This window comes from Tenebrio molitor, chromosome 2 (assembly GCF_963966145.1).
Source record: "Tenebrio molitor chromosome 2, icTenMoli1.1, whole genome shotgun sequence".
Taxonomy (NCBI): domain Eukaryota; kingdom Metazoa; phylum Arthropoda; class Insecta; order Coleoptera; family Tenebrionidae; genus Tenebrio; species Tenebrio molitor.
Window position 1 is genome coordinate 8,217,781 of NC_091047.1, and position 12,385 is coordinate 8,230,165.

The window sequence follows — 12,385 nt, forward strand, 5'->3', positions numbered from 1 at the left end:
TGAATCTAATTTCCATGATTCCAATTTGTTTTTATTACAATTCCTACAGATATTATTGTAATTTTATACACATTGTATCATTTATTTAAAAAATACTTTGTAATTTCTAGTCTCTTTAAAATATAGTAAAGGACTCTAGAAAAACTACGCATTTTTTTACTTATTTCTGTTTATTTTCTAATAAACACTAACAAGAGTAATATATTTATTTTAACGAGGTCTTTAAAATTATTCTTCAAACATTGCTGTCACTTGTGGTATTTCTTTTCGGTTTTTTTGCCAAAATCGGTCATTAAATTTTACAAACTGGTTACTCTGTAGATAAGATAAAAAAAATACATTTGTATTTATTTTGGTTTGTTGATAGCGTCGTCTTTGATAGAGAGAAGTGAAAATCGGCCATCCAACATTTTGAGGTCCGTGATTTTGCAGTGGCGTCGGTCATCGAGTGTCAACTGACAGGTGACGTGTTTACTTTTTTAGTGATAAGGTTATGTCGTATAAATTTATTGAAAAATGATAATTGTGTTTGTTGTAAATTAAAATAACTTGTAAATACGTGAGTTTACTGCAGTTACTGTTAAGTGGCTCGTGTACGCAGTACGTTAAATTTTAGAAATGGGTACCGCAGTTAGCAAGAATTTGGATTTATCAACCAACGATTATTTACTGAAATTTGTAAGCAGCCAGCCGATATCGCAAAATGATCCGTTTTGGAACAGATTTGTGGCTTTCAACATTTCTCCGCCGATGACCAGGTGGGTATTCGAGTTATTAAGACAACCCGTCATGCATTCATTTTAGTAATGATCAACTTGCGTTGGAGTCAAAAATCGAAAACCTTTGCCAATTATTACTTAAAAACAACCAAACCTCAGGAAACTTTGGCTCAATAATTGACGTTTTCCTTGCACGCAGTTCGGAGCTATTGGCGGCCACAAATACTGACGCGTAAGAACACACAGTTTGATTGTACAACTCTGTTTCCAACAATTTTCTTCTAGAAGTTTATTTATATGGCAACTGTTTAATATTTTGTTCATAATTCGGTGCGTTTTGAAATTCCTCACCGAGACTGTGACAGAGGAACAGTTGATGGAACAAGTGGAATACAATGGAAATGGGACAAGACTTGAAAGTTTCATCGATTCACTTGTTAAAATTATTGTTGATGTTGAAGTTAAAGACTCCACTTATGGCATTCATTTAGAGGCTGTTACCACATTATTAGTTTTTCTCTCAGTGCAATTACATTCAGGTCAAAAGTCAGACCAAAGCAATATTTACAGACTTATAATGAGGGGTAGGCACACCACACATGCGCCTGTACTCATCAAAAGTCTTTTGATTAATTATATGAACCAGGAGAAAGTTCCTGCGGGATATGGGGCTAATACAGGGCACAGCGTTGTCTTGGGGATTGCTGCTGAACTGTGGTCTATTCTCACGTTCAGCAGGAAATCCGATGAAGTGTCTGTTTCTGAAAGCAGTGACTACCAGGAGGTACCCTTGGCTACACAAAGCTTGCTTCTGGTTTTAGTTTTAGTGCATCATTGGACCACAAAAAATAATCCATATAGGAATAGTCTATTTTTGTGTATGAATAGTGCAGGTATTATGGAGTACTGGTCTGCTGACAAAATAAAACTGTTTTTTTTTTTTTCAGACAATAATCCGATAGGGCCAACCCAAGTTCACATTTTTTCTAGAATAGATTACACAAACTTGTATACAACAATATGTAAGAAGGCGTCAGGGGACGTGACTACGTTATTGCTTTATTTATTGTTACACAGAAATGATTATTTCAAAGCGTTTCTTTTAAGTAGGCCGGACTTAGATCACTTGGTACATTTCCGCGATTATTTATTGATAAAAAATTAATTCGTCACATTTTTTTAGATAATCCCAATATTAAAGACTTTATATAATGCTCCCAACAGTAATTCACACCATATTTATATGTCATTGATTATCCTCCTGATTTTGAGCGAAGACGATTCCTTCAACAAGGCTATTCACGAGATTGTAACAGTTTCAGCTCATCATCTCGACTTGTCTTGATATTTCTTCATATTTGCAGAAGTTGAAGAACATCGTCTGGTACACGGAACGGAACCTTACGGAAGTGTCACTAGGTGGCTTGTTGGTGTTGGTGGTGATAAGAACAGTACAGTACAACATGTTAAAAATGCGTGATAAATATTTGCATACGAACTGTCTGGCGGCGCTGGCGAATATGTCCGCACAGTTTAGAGACTTGCATCCGTACGTTAGTCAGCGTTTAGTTTCATTATTTGAGACGTTAGCAAAACGATATCAAAAGCTATCCACAAAATTATTGAACGGGAAAAGTGCTAAACACGCCGAACTAGCCATAACTGTAGTACAAGATGGTGATGATATGGAACAGGATATTACCGTTTTAGAAGAGGTGTTACGGATGGTTTTAGAAATATTTAATTCATGTCTTTCCAGCCAGTTGGTCAATAATCCAAACTTGGTCTACACACTTTTGTACAATAAACATATATTCGAACCATTCAAGGAAAATGCGGCGTTTCAAGATATCATACAAAATATCGCGATCATCATCAATTACTTTTCAAACTTGCTGGATAATAAAACGCAACAAAATGAGGTCGACGCGTACCAGGTTCTTAACGTCATTCAGCAAGGTGCTAAACGCTGGCCTAAAGACAAATTAAAGGTACGTTGTGATGTTTTGTTGCAAAGATTTTGTACCTTTTTTTTGGCAGAAATTTCCCGATTTGAAGTTTAAATATGTAGAAGAAGATCAACCAGAAGAATTTTTTATACCTTACGTGTGGACCTTAGTTAGTCAACAGTCAATATTACATTGGACTAATGATAGCTCGCCGCTCCTAGCAACCGTTTGCTAACAGTTTTATTTAACACAATTTATTATTATTATTATTATATTGTTTAAATTTGAGTTAGACGTTTGATAATTTCGAGTTAAATTATTTCAAATATTCATTACCTGTGTGTTAAATGTTTAATATTTTATTTGTTCCATATTGTATGTACACCAGTTTTGTAACAGAATAATCTTGTATAATAAATCTGAATATAATTTGTTACTTATTTAATTTTTTGGTTTATTTTTAATCATACAATTATATCTTCAATTCATTTCTTTTTTAAATCACTCATATTGTTCAACGAAAAAAGGCTAGAACAGGAAAATCTGTCGTAACTGGCACTCCATCTACCTCAGGAGTGAAACGAAATCTAATGATACCTAAGAAAAATGAAACCTAAAGAAAAGAAAAAGTGTTAAAAAGAGCGACAAAAAAGATTGAAACGAATCATGACCCTTGACTCGTCATCCGAATCTGAAGTAGATATGGTTTTTCAAGATTCAGGTGATGATTCACCTTTCAGTGGTTGATGCTCCGTGCATTTTTTGTGACGAACCTTTTACTAAAGACAAAGCGGGAGAAAAATGGATCAGATGTAGTTTTTGCCTCAAGTGGCCACACATCTGCAATTTTCAAACACCGCGCGCACGACCAAGAAAAAGAGTTTTTGTTAAAAATCTCGAGGTGAGGGAAAGGAAAGCCCAAATCCGAATCGAGACAGTCAAATTCTGGAAAGACGGGGGACTGGAAGTGAAGACGCAGTGGGATCTTGAAAAAGAGGGTTCGATCGAGAGGAGTGTCAAGAGAAAGATTCTCCCCCTTTGCGCCGTGGTGCGGATCGAAGACCCCTCCGTGGAACGTTTGAAGAAAGTCGAACGCCCTGGTGGCGGATTTCATTTCACCTTTCACCCCAGTCGTACGGATACCGTCCCCCAAGGCCCGAGGAGTCGCCCAAGGATACCGACGTCTTCGATGCAGTTCTCATCTATATAAAATTAAGACCTATTTCGCGCTCTTTGTTTGTTTTAATGGTTTTACGCTTTAGTCTTTAAGAATTGTTAATTTTAGTTTCTCGTTTTTTTTTTGTACTTGGTTTTGTTATCTTTCTGGCCCGTGGCCTTGCCAGCAAGCAACTGACAGAAGTAGGTACTCGCTTTTTCTTTCTTTTTTTTTTGTGTTTATCGGTGGGCCTTTTGTTTCATGTTATTTCGTGGACGACCCATATAGTCATTTCATTATACAGCTTTGATAAACTGAGTGAGTTCAAAGATTTGTAAAATTTTGTTAGATTGTTGCATGTTGCACAAGATGATAGACAATGAATTTTTGCCAGTTAAGGTCTGAAATAATGCGTTCCTGGACACTAGAAAATGTAAAAAACTAGTAATTTTGAACGAAATTCCAAAAAAGATTGTAAATCATGTAAATTAAAAAAAAAACATAATTTTTTATTAAACATTGAATTATGTAACGACACAACTATGTAGTAACACAACGGCAGTTAATCAACCACATCTTAATTCTGAAATTCTGAAAAAAGACACCTGTGTAGTTTTTGAATCACGTAACTTCGATTTAATTTTAAATTTTTGCGCCAAGCAGTTTTGATTTGAGGTTAGGATCATTGCACAGCAACATCATCTGTCATCAAATATTATTACAATTTTCTGATTTTCTGGTGTGGAGTCAGTTTTGTAAATTGTGTAATTTTAAAGCACAAAATGCTCTCGGTACGTAGCGAATACGGCATGAATACAGAAAGTGACTGGATGAATGCTGCCCATAGTACCGGTGTAAGTTTTTTAACACAAAAAGATGCATTGAGGTTAGAAAAGCTTCATGACTCTTCATTTTAGACTTCTATAATGGCAGCAGAATTTGATGGGGGTGTAGTTATTGGAGCTGATTCAAGGACCACCACAGGGTAATAAATGAAATTTACTCATGTCCCAATCTGCATACGTATATTTTGTAGGGCCTACATAGCTAATCGAGTCACTGACAAGCTGACCAAAGTCACAGATCATATTTACTGTTGTCGTTCAGGATCTGCAGCAGACACCCAAGCTATTGCAGATATTGTTGCTTACCATCTGAATTTTCATGGGTATTTTTTTTGTGGCTATTTAATTTATAAGGTTTAAGATTTTTGTTTGCAGCATGGAGCTAGGTGAGGAACCTATTGTGGAAACAGGGGCCTCAGTTTTTCAGGAGTTGTGCTACAATTATAGAGATTCTCTAATGGCTGGCATCCTTGTGGCAGGCTGGGATAAACGTAAAGGTGGCCAGGTGTATTCAATTCCCATTGGTGGAATGTGTGTGAGACAGCAAGTTTCAATTGGTGGTTCAGGTTCCAGTTATGTTTATGGGTTTGTCGATGCCAACTATAAACCTGGCATGACAAAAGAAGAATGCGTCAAGTTTATCACTGAAAGTAAGAGGATTTTTTAAATAAAAAACGCACTACATAGTTTAATTGCAACATTACAGCTTTGTCACTTGCGATGTCAAGAGATGGTTCTTCAGGAGGCGTCGTCAGGTTAGGGATTATTACAGAAGATGGCATTGAGCGTCGCGTAGTTCTGGGCGACAAGTTGCCGACATTTTTTGAGGGATAATTTTTTTACAATTTTTTTTAAATAAAAGATACATTCACCATTACAATATTTTATTGGTTTAAAATATTGAATTAAACCACAAACTTCAATATAAAAACTTATACTTAATACACATGGTATTCATAAAATTTGTTTAGTAAAAGTGGTTTCAGTTATTTTATTTCTTCTTCCTCTTCAGATTCATTGTCTTCATCATTCTCATTGTAAATTTGTCCTTCATCTTCCTCTTCCTCATCATCATCTCCAGCTACTTCTGTGTTTTCTAGTTCAGCTCTCTCCATCTGCCTCTGTAATTCAGCTTCATCTGTGGCTGTTACAACTTTGGGCTAAAAAAAATATTGTCAACATAATTCCTTTTTTTTTTATATTTGTGAAACTTTACAGCCATTTGGACATTAAAAACACCTCCTAATTCTGCAATTGTGGTTCGAATTTTGTCGATAGCAATATTTAAAATTTTTAAACCATCTTGTTTCTCAGGTGTGGAAGTTGTCATGACTGGAATTAAATATTAAAAAATTGTTCACTCAATTGCACATTCTTACCATAAAGAGGGGGTGCAATTAAATTGATTTTAATGGGTAGCTCCTCACTTGAAAGGGACAAGCCTGCTTTCAAGGCAGTTTTTACAGCATCAATGCCTTCATAACCATAACAAGCACACTCAATGTCAGCTCGAATTTTTACTGCTTGAGATGTCAATTTTCTTTTTATATTGCTCAACAATACTTCCTTAGTTCTTTCATCCAACTGACATTCTGCTAATATACCAGGATCACTACAAACACAAAATTAAATTTTGAAAAAAAAAATGTTTCACAATAATTACACAACAGCTTGCTTAAAAAAGTCATAAGCACTGGATTTATTCTTTTTGTATTTCTCTTCAAAATACCATGCAGTTTTTTGATATAATTCTTCCAACTGTTCGTCAGACTCAAATTTGAGCAGCTCTGCAACATGTCTGAGAATGGAATTGACTGCCTTTGCTTTAGCATATCTTTCAGTGCACTTTTCAACATCTTCTGCACTGACACGTCGCTTTGACAAATCAATGTACCCCTTGTCTTCATCTACTCTTATGACAACGACGGGTTCCGTTTTGCCTACCCTAATTAACTTGTTTATTGATCGAATACGCCTTCTCGACAACTCAGAAAGCAATATCATGCCTTCAATATTATTGTATTCTAATAAATGGACGTAGGCCCCCATTTCGGCAATCGCTCGGACGTTAACCATGACGACATCGTCTATTTTAGGGTATTTTTCCCGATAAAATCGACACGAGAGAGGCATTTTTACCTGAAATATGGGAACCACCATGAGGTTATGTTACAATAATTTCAAAAATTCTATTACAGGTGACGTCAAATGTAAATTAAATTAATCGAAAACTAGTACCCAAGGGTTAAGTACCTATTTTACGTTGTTTATGCAGAAAAAAAGTGATGAAATGTTGAAAAATTTTCACGTGTGACAGTAGAAGTTCAACTCAACACAGCTTTTTTCGCTATACTGTTGATTCATTATTCATTCATCAACACGTAAATGCTTCTATCCTTGTCGGTATTGTGCACGTTGGGATCAGTTCTCTTACTCTTTACGACGTAGGGCAATTTCAGAAAAAATAGGGAAAGGTGTGTTGAGAGTTACCAACCATTATTAATATGAAAATGATATATATAAAATAGACCTCGGTTGATTTTAATTTTAAGAGGTTAAGAAAGATTTCTGATAAGGGTGGACGTACACGCAAGGCTGTGAAGGGATGTAAGAAAAAATATGAAACTCGACGCACATTTGATACTTCAACCACTTCCGAGTCAACCAAAGATTTGTTGCTATGGTTTGTTTGAAAATTTTTAAGAAAGAAACTCTAACAACAAAGAACAACGATTGAAATATTTTCTATTGCGGGAAAGTAAAACTGCGATGATAATTTTACTGGAAAATTAGTTGTATTCTCATATTTTTGGAAAAATTTCAGTAAGTCATGTTAATCATTGAACCAGTTGCTTGTACAATCATCTCCAACATTTGCATTGGTTGATTATGCAATGCGTGTGACTTCTTATTGGACATTTCTAGACGCGGTATATGACAGTTAAGATGTCTAGTGAAGGTGATTCTTCTAAAAATCTCTCTTCAGAGGTAAGTACTCGTATTTATTTAATTACCAATAAAAAGTTCACCGCGTGGAGGCCGTTCAAGGTTAAATTCACAATTTTATTTTATTGCTTTAGGAGGTTTTTCACGTAAAAAACAACATGTTAGTGAAAGAAATTTCAACATGGCGTATGTTGATATTTGAAAAAGCGGGAAATCGAAAATTACAACAAAAACTGCGAAATAATCGAAAAATAAATTTAAATTAATCGAATTTAATTGCAGTCTAATGAGAAGAGCGAAGCTGAAAATACAGATTCTTCCCAAGACGTAAAAGACGCCAAGACCGACGCTTCAGTAGAAAACAGCGTTGATAAGAAAGAAGAGAATTCCAAAGCTAAAGAGGGTTCTAAAGAGGCTTCAGATGAGCCAGACAAAAAAGCCGATAGCAGTAAAACAGCGACAGACAAAGCGGAAAACTCAAAAAGCGATGTGAAAACTTCGGACAAGAAAGAAGACAAATCGAAAGCTAAAGAAGAGGATGATGATGAAAACAGCGAACAAGAGGACGAGGGAAGCGACAAAGGAGGTGATGAAGACAAAGAAGTGCCATTACTTGACCAGCCACTAGAAAAATCTGGGAAAAGGGAGCGCAAGAATGTTCAACGCTTCAACGACGAGTATCCTGCAGAAACAAAAGATGTAAGTAATTTATTAAGTAACGATGTATCAGCGTTAATGTGTAAAAAAATGTTTAAGATTGAATTTCCTAATGGGTCTGGTATCGCTTTGGGTAACATACCGCGCATTGATGCTTCAATTTCTCGGTTCAAAAACGACGACATGAAGTTGTTCCACAAAATTTTGTTCAGAAATCAAGGGAAGAGCACAATGATCAAGAAAAACATCAAGAAATTCAACGGTTTCGAGTTTAAAAAAGACTCTGACGAGTACACAAAAAAAGTGGCGTTAATGCATAAATGTGAATTGAAGCAAGTAAAAAGCATTTGTGAAATGCTAGACCTCCAGAAAACGGGAACCAAAGATGACATCATCGAAAGGATACTTGATTTCCTCTTGGAGCCCAAAGATTCAGGTAAACCTGTAGGAGGCGGTAGACCGAAGAGAACGGCCGCTGTTAGAGCCAACAATCGAGGATATTCGTCCCATGATAATTACTCAAGCGATGAGAGGCATAGTGGGCGTTCAGGTAGAGACAAAGGTAGACGTTCCAATCTGAAAGATGACAGTTCTAGCGCTAGTGACGAAGATTTTGAACCGTCAGACGAAGGTAGTGACGAGAAACCTCGAGTCAATAAGCGTAAACGCGTTGATCGCAAGAAAGTCGAATCAGACGACGAAGACGCCAGCGACATGGAAAGCGCCAGCTCGGACGACAGTGACGTAAGTATTTGTTGCCTCGACGACTTAACTTCAGCTCTTGTTAAAATATAAATAAGACATATAAAAATAACATCACTCAATTAATTTATGTAAATTAGAACATATTTTTTGCGCATTGCAGTGAAAAAATTCATTATTCTGATGACGTTTTTGAAGAGAGATCAATTCTGCGTTGTTCTACGACTGACTACAGTTACAGTTCCAGACTAGCTCAGATCGGTTGAACTCGGAACTGGTCGGTTCAACTCGGATTTTTATGCAAAAGTTTTGTCATGCAAAAACTATGAAATCGATCAGGATTCGTTAAGTCTATAAATAACGGAATATCTTATTTGGCGAATATTAATTTAAATCAGACAACTAAGAATAGTAATACGAGTATATTTGTGTTGAAGGACCACGCTTGTTCTTTGTCGCAAGTTTTGTTTGTGTTGAGTCTTTCTCACTAGATGTCGCTATCCTGTAACAAGCAAAGTGGGTTGTGTGTTTCTGGTTAAAGAAGTAAAAGGACGAAACTGCGAAAAAGGAAAGTTGTTTGAACTGATACACACAAATAAAAATCGTACTCAATACTGAAGGTGTAATTGAATAAATTTTCCATCAAGATGTGCAGCATGTCGACAAAAAATATTTTTTTATTCTGTTGGAAAATCATGTTTTACGTAATTAATACGACTTGTACATCTAGTGTGTAGTACATAATTGAATTCTTTGTTTTACATTTGACAAAAATAATGCATCATCATCGATACCGCGTGAAAAGTTCAGATGGGTTAAGCTCTGGTGTCTTTAACGTTACCACCTTAAAATTTTAGGATGATTTAGCCCATAAGGAGATGGAATTTAGTATAATTGTCATTGCACGGCACCCAAATCCACATAATTTTAAATGACACCCTACATTTTTAATGACGGACTGTGAAAGAGGACGTTTGTGTGAAAAAAGTGATAGGTTGCAAGGGAAAGTTTTCGAGATATTCGACTTTGCATGTTATAAATTTGAATTTTTTATCTTTTTTATTTTTTTTTGAATTTTTTGTTTATTAAAAAAATCAGGTAACTTGGTTAGAGCGGTGAAAACAAATGAATAAAGTACCTACTCAAAGCCTAAACAGGACACAGACATGTTTCAGTATCTGGTTAACAGTGACAGATAAAAAAACTAACAAGATCTTTGTAATAATTTCAAAACAGATAATAATTGTCCTATTTTTAACTAGATAAAGTGGTAACCATTTGCAATTCAGAGCAAGAATAGCTAATGTGACGAAAATCTGCACGAGTAAGGTCTGAGCGACAAATATTGAAGAAATAATCACATTACGAATTGTATTCAGCAAGACAGTCTAATGAAAAAGTGATCTTATTTTGACGTTACCATGATTGCTGAAATTATTTGTTAAACAAAGACCAAATGTCAAAAACGATACGGTCTAAGGGCCGCGGTCGGGTCCCTCTAGTGAAGCAAACGAAGTAATTTATAACAATTGTGTATTTCACGAGAATTATTACACCAAATAAGTTTAAAAATATAACTTTATTTGAAATACAAATTAGATGATGGTCCTGTACTTTAACGTTAATATTGTCATTATAAGAATTTTTGACGTAAATCTTGCGAAAGTGAAAAAAATAAAGACGGCTATCGGTTGACTGGTTAGAAATGCAAACATTTTGATTGGTCGCTTTATTTTGAGTTGGCCGTCACAAGTTCAAAATTTGTCCTGGTTCATTATGTCCATTCAAGGTCAAGGTTTTTTTCTTCGAAATTGTTCATAATCAAAGAAAAAATGACAGACAGTGTCACAACATATCCTAGCTTATGACCGTTTGACACTAGAGCACTTGTTAAACACAACAGAAAGAACATGGGAAAGGATGTAATCCATCAAAGGTTCACGTTTTTGATGCATGATTCGTTTTTTATTTCAGTTCCAAGACGAGCCGAAAACCAAGCGCAAGAAGACCGTGAAAGCCAACAACAAATCGAAGGGTAAGGGAACCGGCAAACGAGGGAGAAAACCAGCAGCTGCGAAAAAACCTGTCAAAGGTGGAAAGAAAAAGAACAAAGAGAGTTCTGAAGAAGAGGAGGAGGAGGAAGAGAGCGAACACAAAGAAGAAGCGAGCAGTTCTTCTGAAGATGAGCCTTTGGTGAAAAAGGCGACGAAAAGTGCCCAACCTCCTACAGTACGTCTTTTTTTTTCGATTTTGTCAGTCGTGAAAATGAATTTGTAATTTTAGGACGACGAGATTAAAAGTTACGTGAAGGAAATCTTGGAAGGCGCGAATTTGGAACAGATCACCATGAAGACTGTTTGTCAACAAGTTTACGCGCACTATCCAGATTTTGATCTCGCACACAAAAAGGATTTCATCAAATCCACTGTCAAATCTGTAAGTGTTTTTTAATTATGATTTAGCCGGACTTTTATTTATTTTTTTTTACTTGCAGCTTATATCAACGTGAACTTGTGCAAGCGATAGAGGTTAAAAACATATTGTAAAATACAAAAAACCTTCATGTGTATGTCCGAGTACAAAGTTTGTATTTCGTTTTTTTCATATTTTACACTATGCATTTTATCAGATAATTTTTTTTGGCAAACTAATAAGTAAGTTAGTTTTTAACGTATCTGGGAAAAGAATCTATGCAACCAAGTTCCGAGCCATATTTTTCTCAGAATTTGTTTGCTGAAAGCGTTTTCTTGAAGTTTATTATTGTATATTCCACATGCATTAAAGTATAGTATTTATGTGTTTGATAGTTTATGATTATCTTTGAGATCTTAACACTAGAGTTTATTATAGATAAACACCTTTTTTTGTTGGAGAGAACCTAAATAAAATTTGTTAATTATCTATTGTTTTCATTATTTACATAGTTTTATTTGATTTTTTTAAACTTAAGTGTGTGCGATATAAACTTATGAAAGTGTAGCCAAAAAAGTTGCGTTTTTTTGATGTCAAAGATAAGAATCAGTCTGTTTAAATTGGTCCTTCAAGAAGTCTTACAAAAATTGTAAAGTGAAAAATTAAGATTGTACAAATTGTGTCAAAAATAAATTATATATTTTTTGTATTTGTAACATTTCTTAAATGACCAGTTATTGTTTTCTTTATTATTAATTATAGTAATGTACTTTTTTCATTATCTATTGCTTCTATGATGAAAATATGTAAGGTTTATAGTGTTTCAGTTTCCTACAGTTTTAGAAGAATGCTTTGTTGTCTTATTATCAAAATGTCTATGCTAGTAGTTCTTAGAAATTAACAATAGAGATCTAAATTGTATTAATTTCAAAAATACAATCTTTACTATAGTTGTTGTCGTTTTTCAAAATGTTGTTACAGTGTGAAGCGAACTTAAAC

At 35.1% G+C, this 12,385-nt stretch overlaps 4 protein-coding genes across 8 annotated transcripts; 3 read left to right on the forward strand and 1 right to left on the reverse strand.

Annotated features, from left to right (window-relative positions):
- The first annotated feature begins 400 nt into the window (after window positions 1-400).
- Window positions 401-3,113, forward strand: LOC138123536 (dymeclin). 3 transcript variants are annotated; one of them, XM_069038289.1, is made up of 8 exons: window positions 401-559; window positions 617-758; window positions 805-951; window positions 1,005-1,612; window positions 1,667-1,848; window positions 1,903-2,028; window positions 2,084-2,710; window positions 2,760-3,113. In XM_069038289.1, exons 2-8 carry the CDS (start codon window positions 619-621, stop codon window positions 2,901-2,903), a joined length of 1,974 nt encoding a protein of 657 aa, XP_068894390.1. In that variant the 5' UTR covers window positions 401-559; window positions 617-618; the 3' UTR covers window positions 2,904-3,113. The 3 variants fall into 3 exon arrangements, with proteins under 3 accessions (XP_068894390.1, XP_068894392.1, XP_068894391.1); XM_069038291.1 differs by having other exon boundaries at window positions 1,008-1,612; XM_069038290.1 differs by having other exon boundaries at window positions 444-462.
- A 1,383-nt stretch (window positions 3,114-4,496) lies between these two features.
- Prosbeta1 (proteasome beta1 subunit) lies at window positions 4,497-5,519 on the forward strand. Its single transcript, XM_069038299.1, has 5 exons — window positions 4,497-4,678; window positions 4,742-4,809; window positions 4,861-4,992; window positions 5,045-5,319; window positions 5,376-5,519. Exons 1-5 carry the CDS (start codon window positions 4,607-4,609, stop codon window positions 5,501-5,503), a joined length of 675 nt encoding a protein of 224 aa, XP_068894400.1. The 5' UTR covers window positions 4,497-4,606; the 3' UTR covers window positions 5,504-5,519.
- A 17-nt stretch (window positions 5,520-5,536) lies between these two features.
- On the reverse strand, window positions 5,537-7,076 carry eIF2alpha (eukaryotic translation initiation factor 2 subunit alpha). 2 transcript variants are annotated; one of them, XM_069038296.1, is made up of 5 exons: window positions 6,923-7,076; window positions 6,333-6,808; window positions 6,049-6,281; window positions 5,886-6,001; window positions 5,537-5,829 (listed from the first exon to the last, which is right to left on the reverse strand). In XM_069038296.1, exons 2-5 carry the CDS (start codon window positions 6,800-6,802, stop codon window positions 5,656-5,658), a joined length of 993 nt encoding a protein of 330 aa, XP_068894397.1. In that variant the 5' UTR covers window positions 6,803-6,808; window positions 6,923-7,076; the 3' UTR covers window positions 5,537-5,655. The 2 variants fall into 2 exon arrangements, with proteins under 2 accessions (XP_068894397.1, XP_068894398.1); XM_069038297.1 differs by having other exon boundaries at window positions 6,866-7,029.
- Window positions 7,077-7,313: 237 nt separating this feature from the next.
- LOC138123538 (protein DEK-like) lies at window positions 7,314-11,875 on the forward strand. 2 transcript variants are annotated; one of them, XM_069038294.1, is made up of 6 exons: window positions 7,317-7,657; window positions 7,898-8,314; window positions 8,372-9,016; window positions 10,949-11,203; window positions 11,258-11,410; window positions 11,469-11,875. In XM_069038294.1, the coding sequence occupies exons 1-6, from the start codon at window positions 7,604-7,606 to the stop codon at window positions 11,481-11,483; spliced, it is 1,539 nt and encodes a 512-aa protein (XP_068894395.1). In that variant the 5' UTR covers window positions 7,317-7,603; the 3' UTR covers window positions 11,484-11,875. The 2 variants fall into 2 exon arrangements, with proteins under 2 accessions (XP_068894394.1, XP_068894395.1); XM_069038293.1 differs by having other exon boundaries at window positions 7,314-7,657; window positions 7,898-9,016.
- Window positions 11,876-12,385: the final 510 nt, after the last annotated feature.

Bases quoted from the DNA above. Each gene is read 5' to 3' on its own strand.
- LOC138123538 (XM_069038293.1), top strand. From the start codon at position 7,604: ATGACAGTTAAGATGTCTAGTGAAGGTGATTCTTCTAAAAATCTCTCT. The intron at 9,017-10,948 runs GTAAGTATTTGT...TTTTTATTTCAG, and splicing joins CCAGCTCGGACGACAGTGAC to TTCCAAGACGAGCCGAAAAC. The intron at 11,204-11,257 runs GTACGTCTTTTT...TTGTAATTTTAG, and splicing joins AAAGTGCCCAACCTCCTACA to GACGACGAGATTAAAAGTTA.
- Prosbeta1 (XM_069038299.1), top strand. From the start codon at position 4,607: ATGCTCTCGGTACGTAGCGAATACGGCATGAATACAGAAAGTGACTGG. The intron at 4,810-4,860 runs GTAATAAATGAA...TATATTTTGTAG, and splicing joins GATTCAAGGACCACCACAGG to GGCCTACATAGCTAATCGAG. The intron at 5,320-5,375 runs GTAAGAGGATTT...GCAACATTACAG, and splicing joins CGTCAAGTTTATCACTGAAA to CTTTGTCACTTGCGATGTCA.
- LOC138123536 (XM_069038289.1), top strand. From the start codon at position 619: ATGGGTACCGCAGTTAGCAAGAATTTGGATTTATCAACCAACGATTAT. The intron at 1,849-1,902 runs GTACATTTCCGC...ACATTTTTTTAG, and splicing joins GGCCGGACTTAGATCACTTG to ATAATCCCAATATTAAAGAC. The intron at 2,029-2,083 runs GTAACAGTTTCA...TCATATTTGCAG, and splicing joins ACAAGGCTATTCACGAGATT to AAGTTGAAGAACATCGTCTG.
- eIF2alpha (XM_069038296.1), bottom strand. From the start codon at position 6,802: ATGCCTCTCTCGTGTCGATTTTATCGGGAAAAATACCCTAAAATAGAC. The intron at 6,002-6,048 runs GTAAGAATGTGC...ATTTAATTCCAG, and splicing joins AATTGCACCCCCTCTTTATG to TCATGACAACTTCCACACCT. The intron at 5,830-5,885 runs GTAAAGTTTCAC...TATTTTTTTTAG, and splicing joins TTTTTAATGTCCAAATGGCT to CCCAAAGTTGTAACAGCCAC.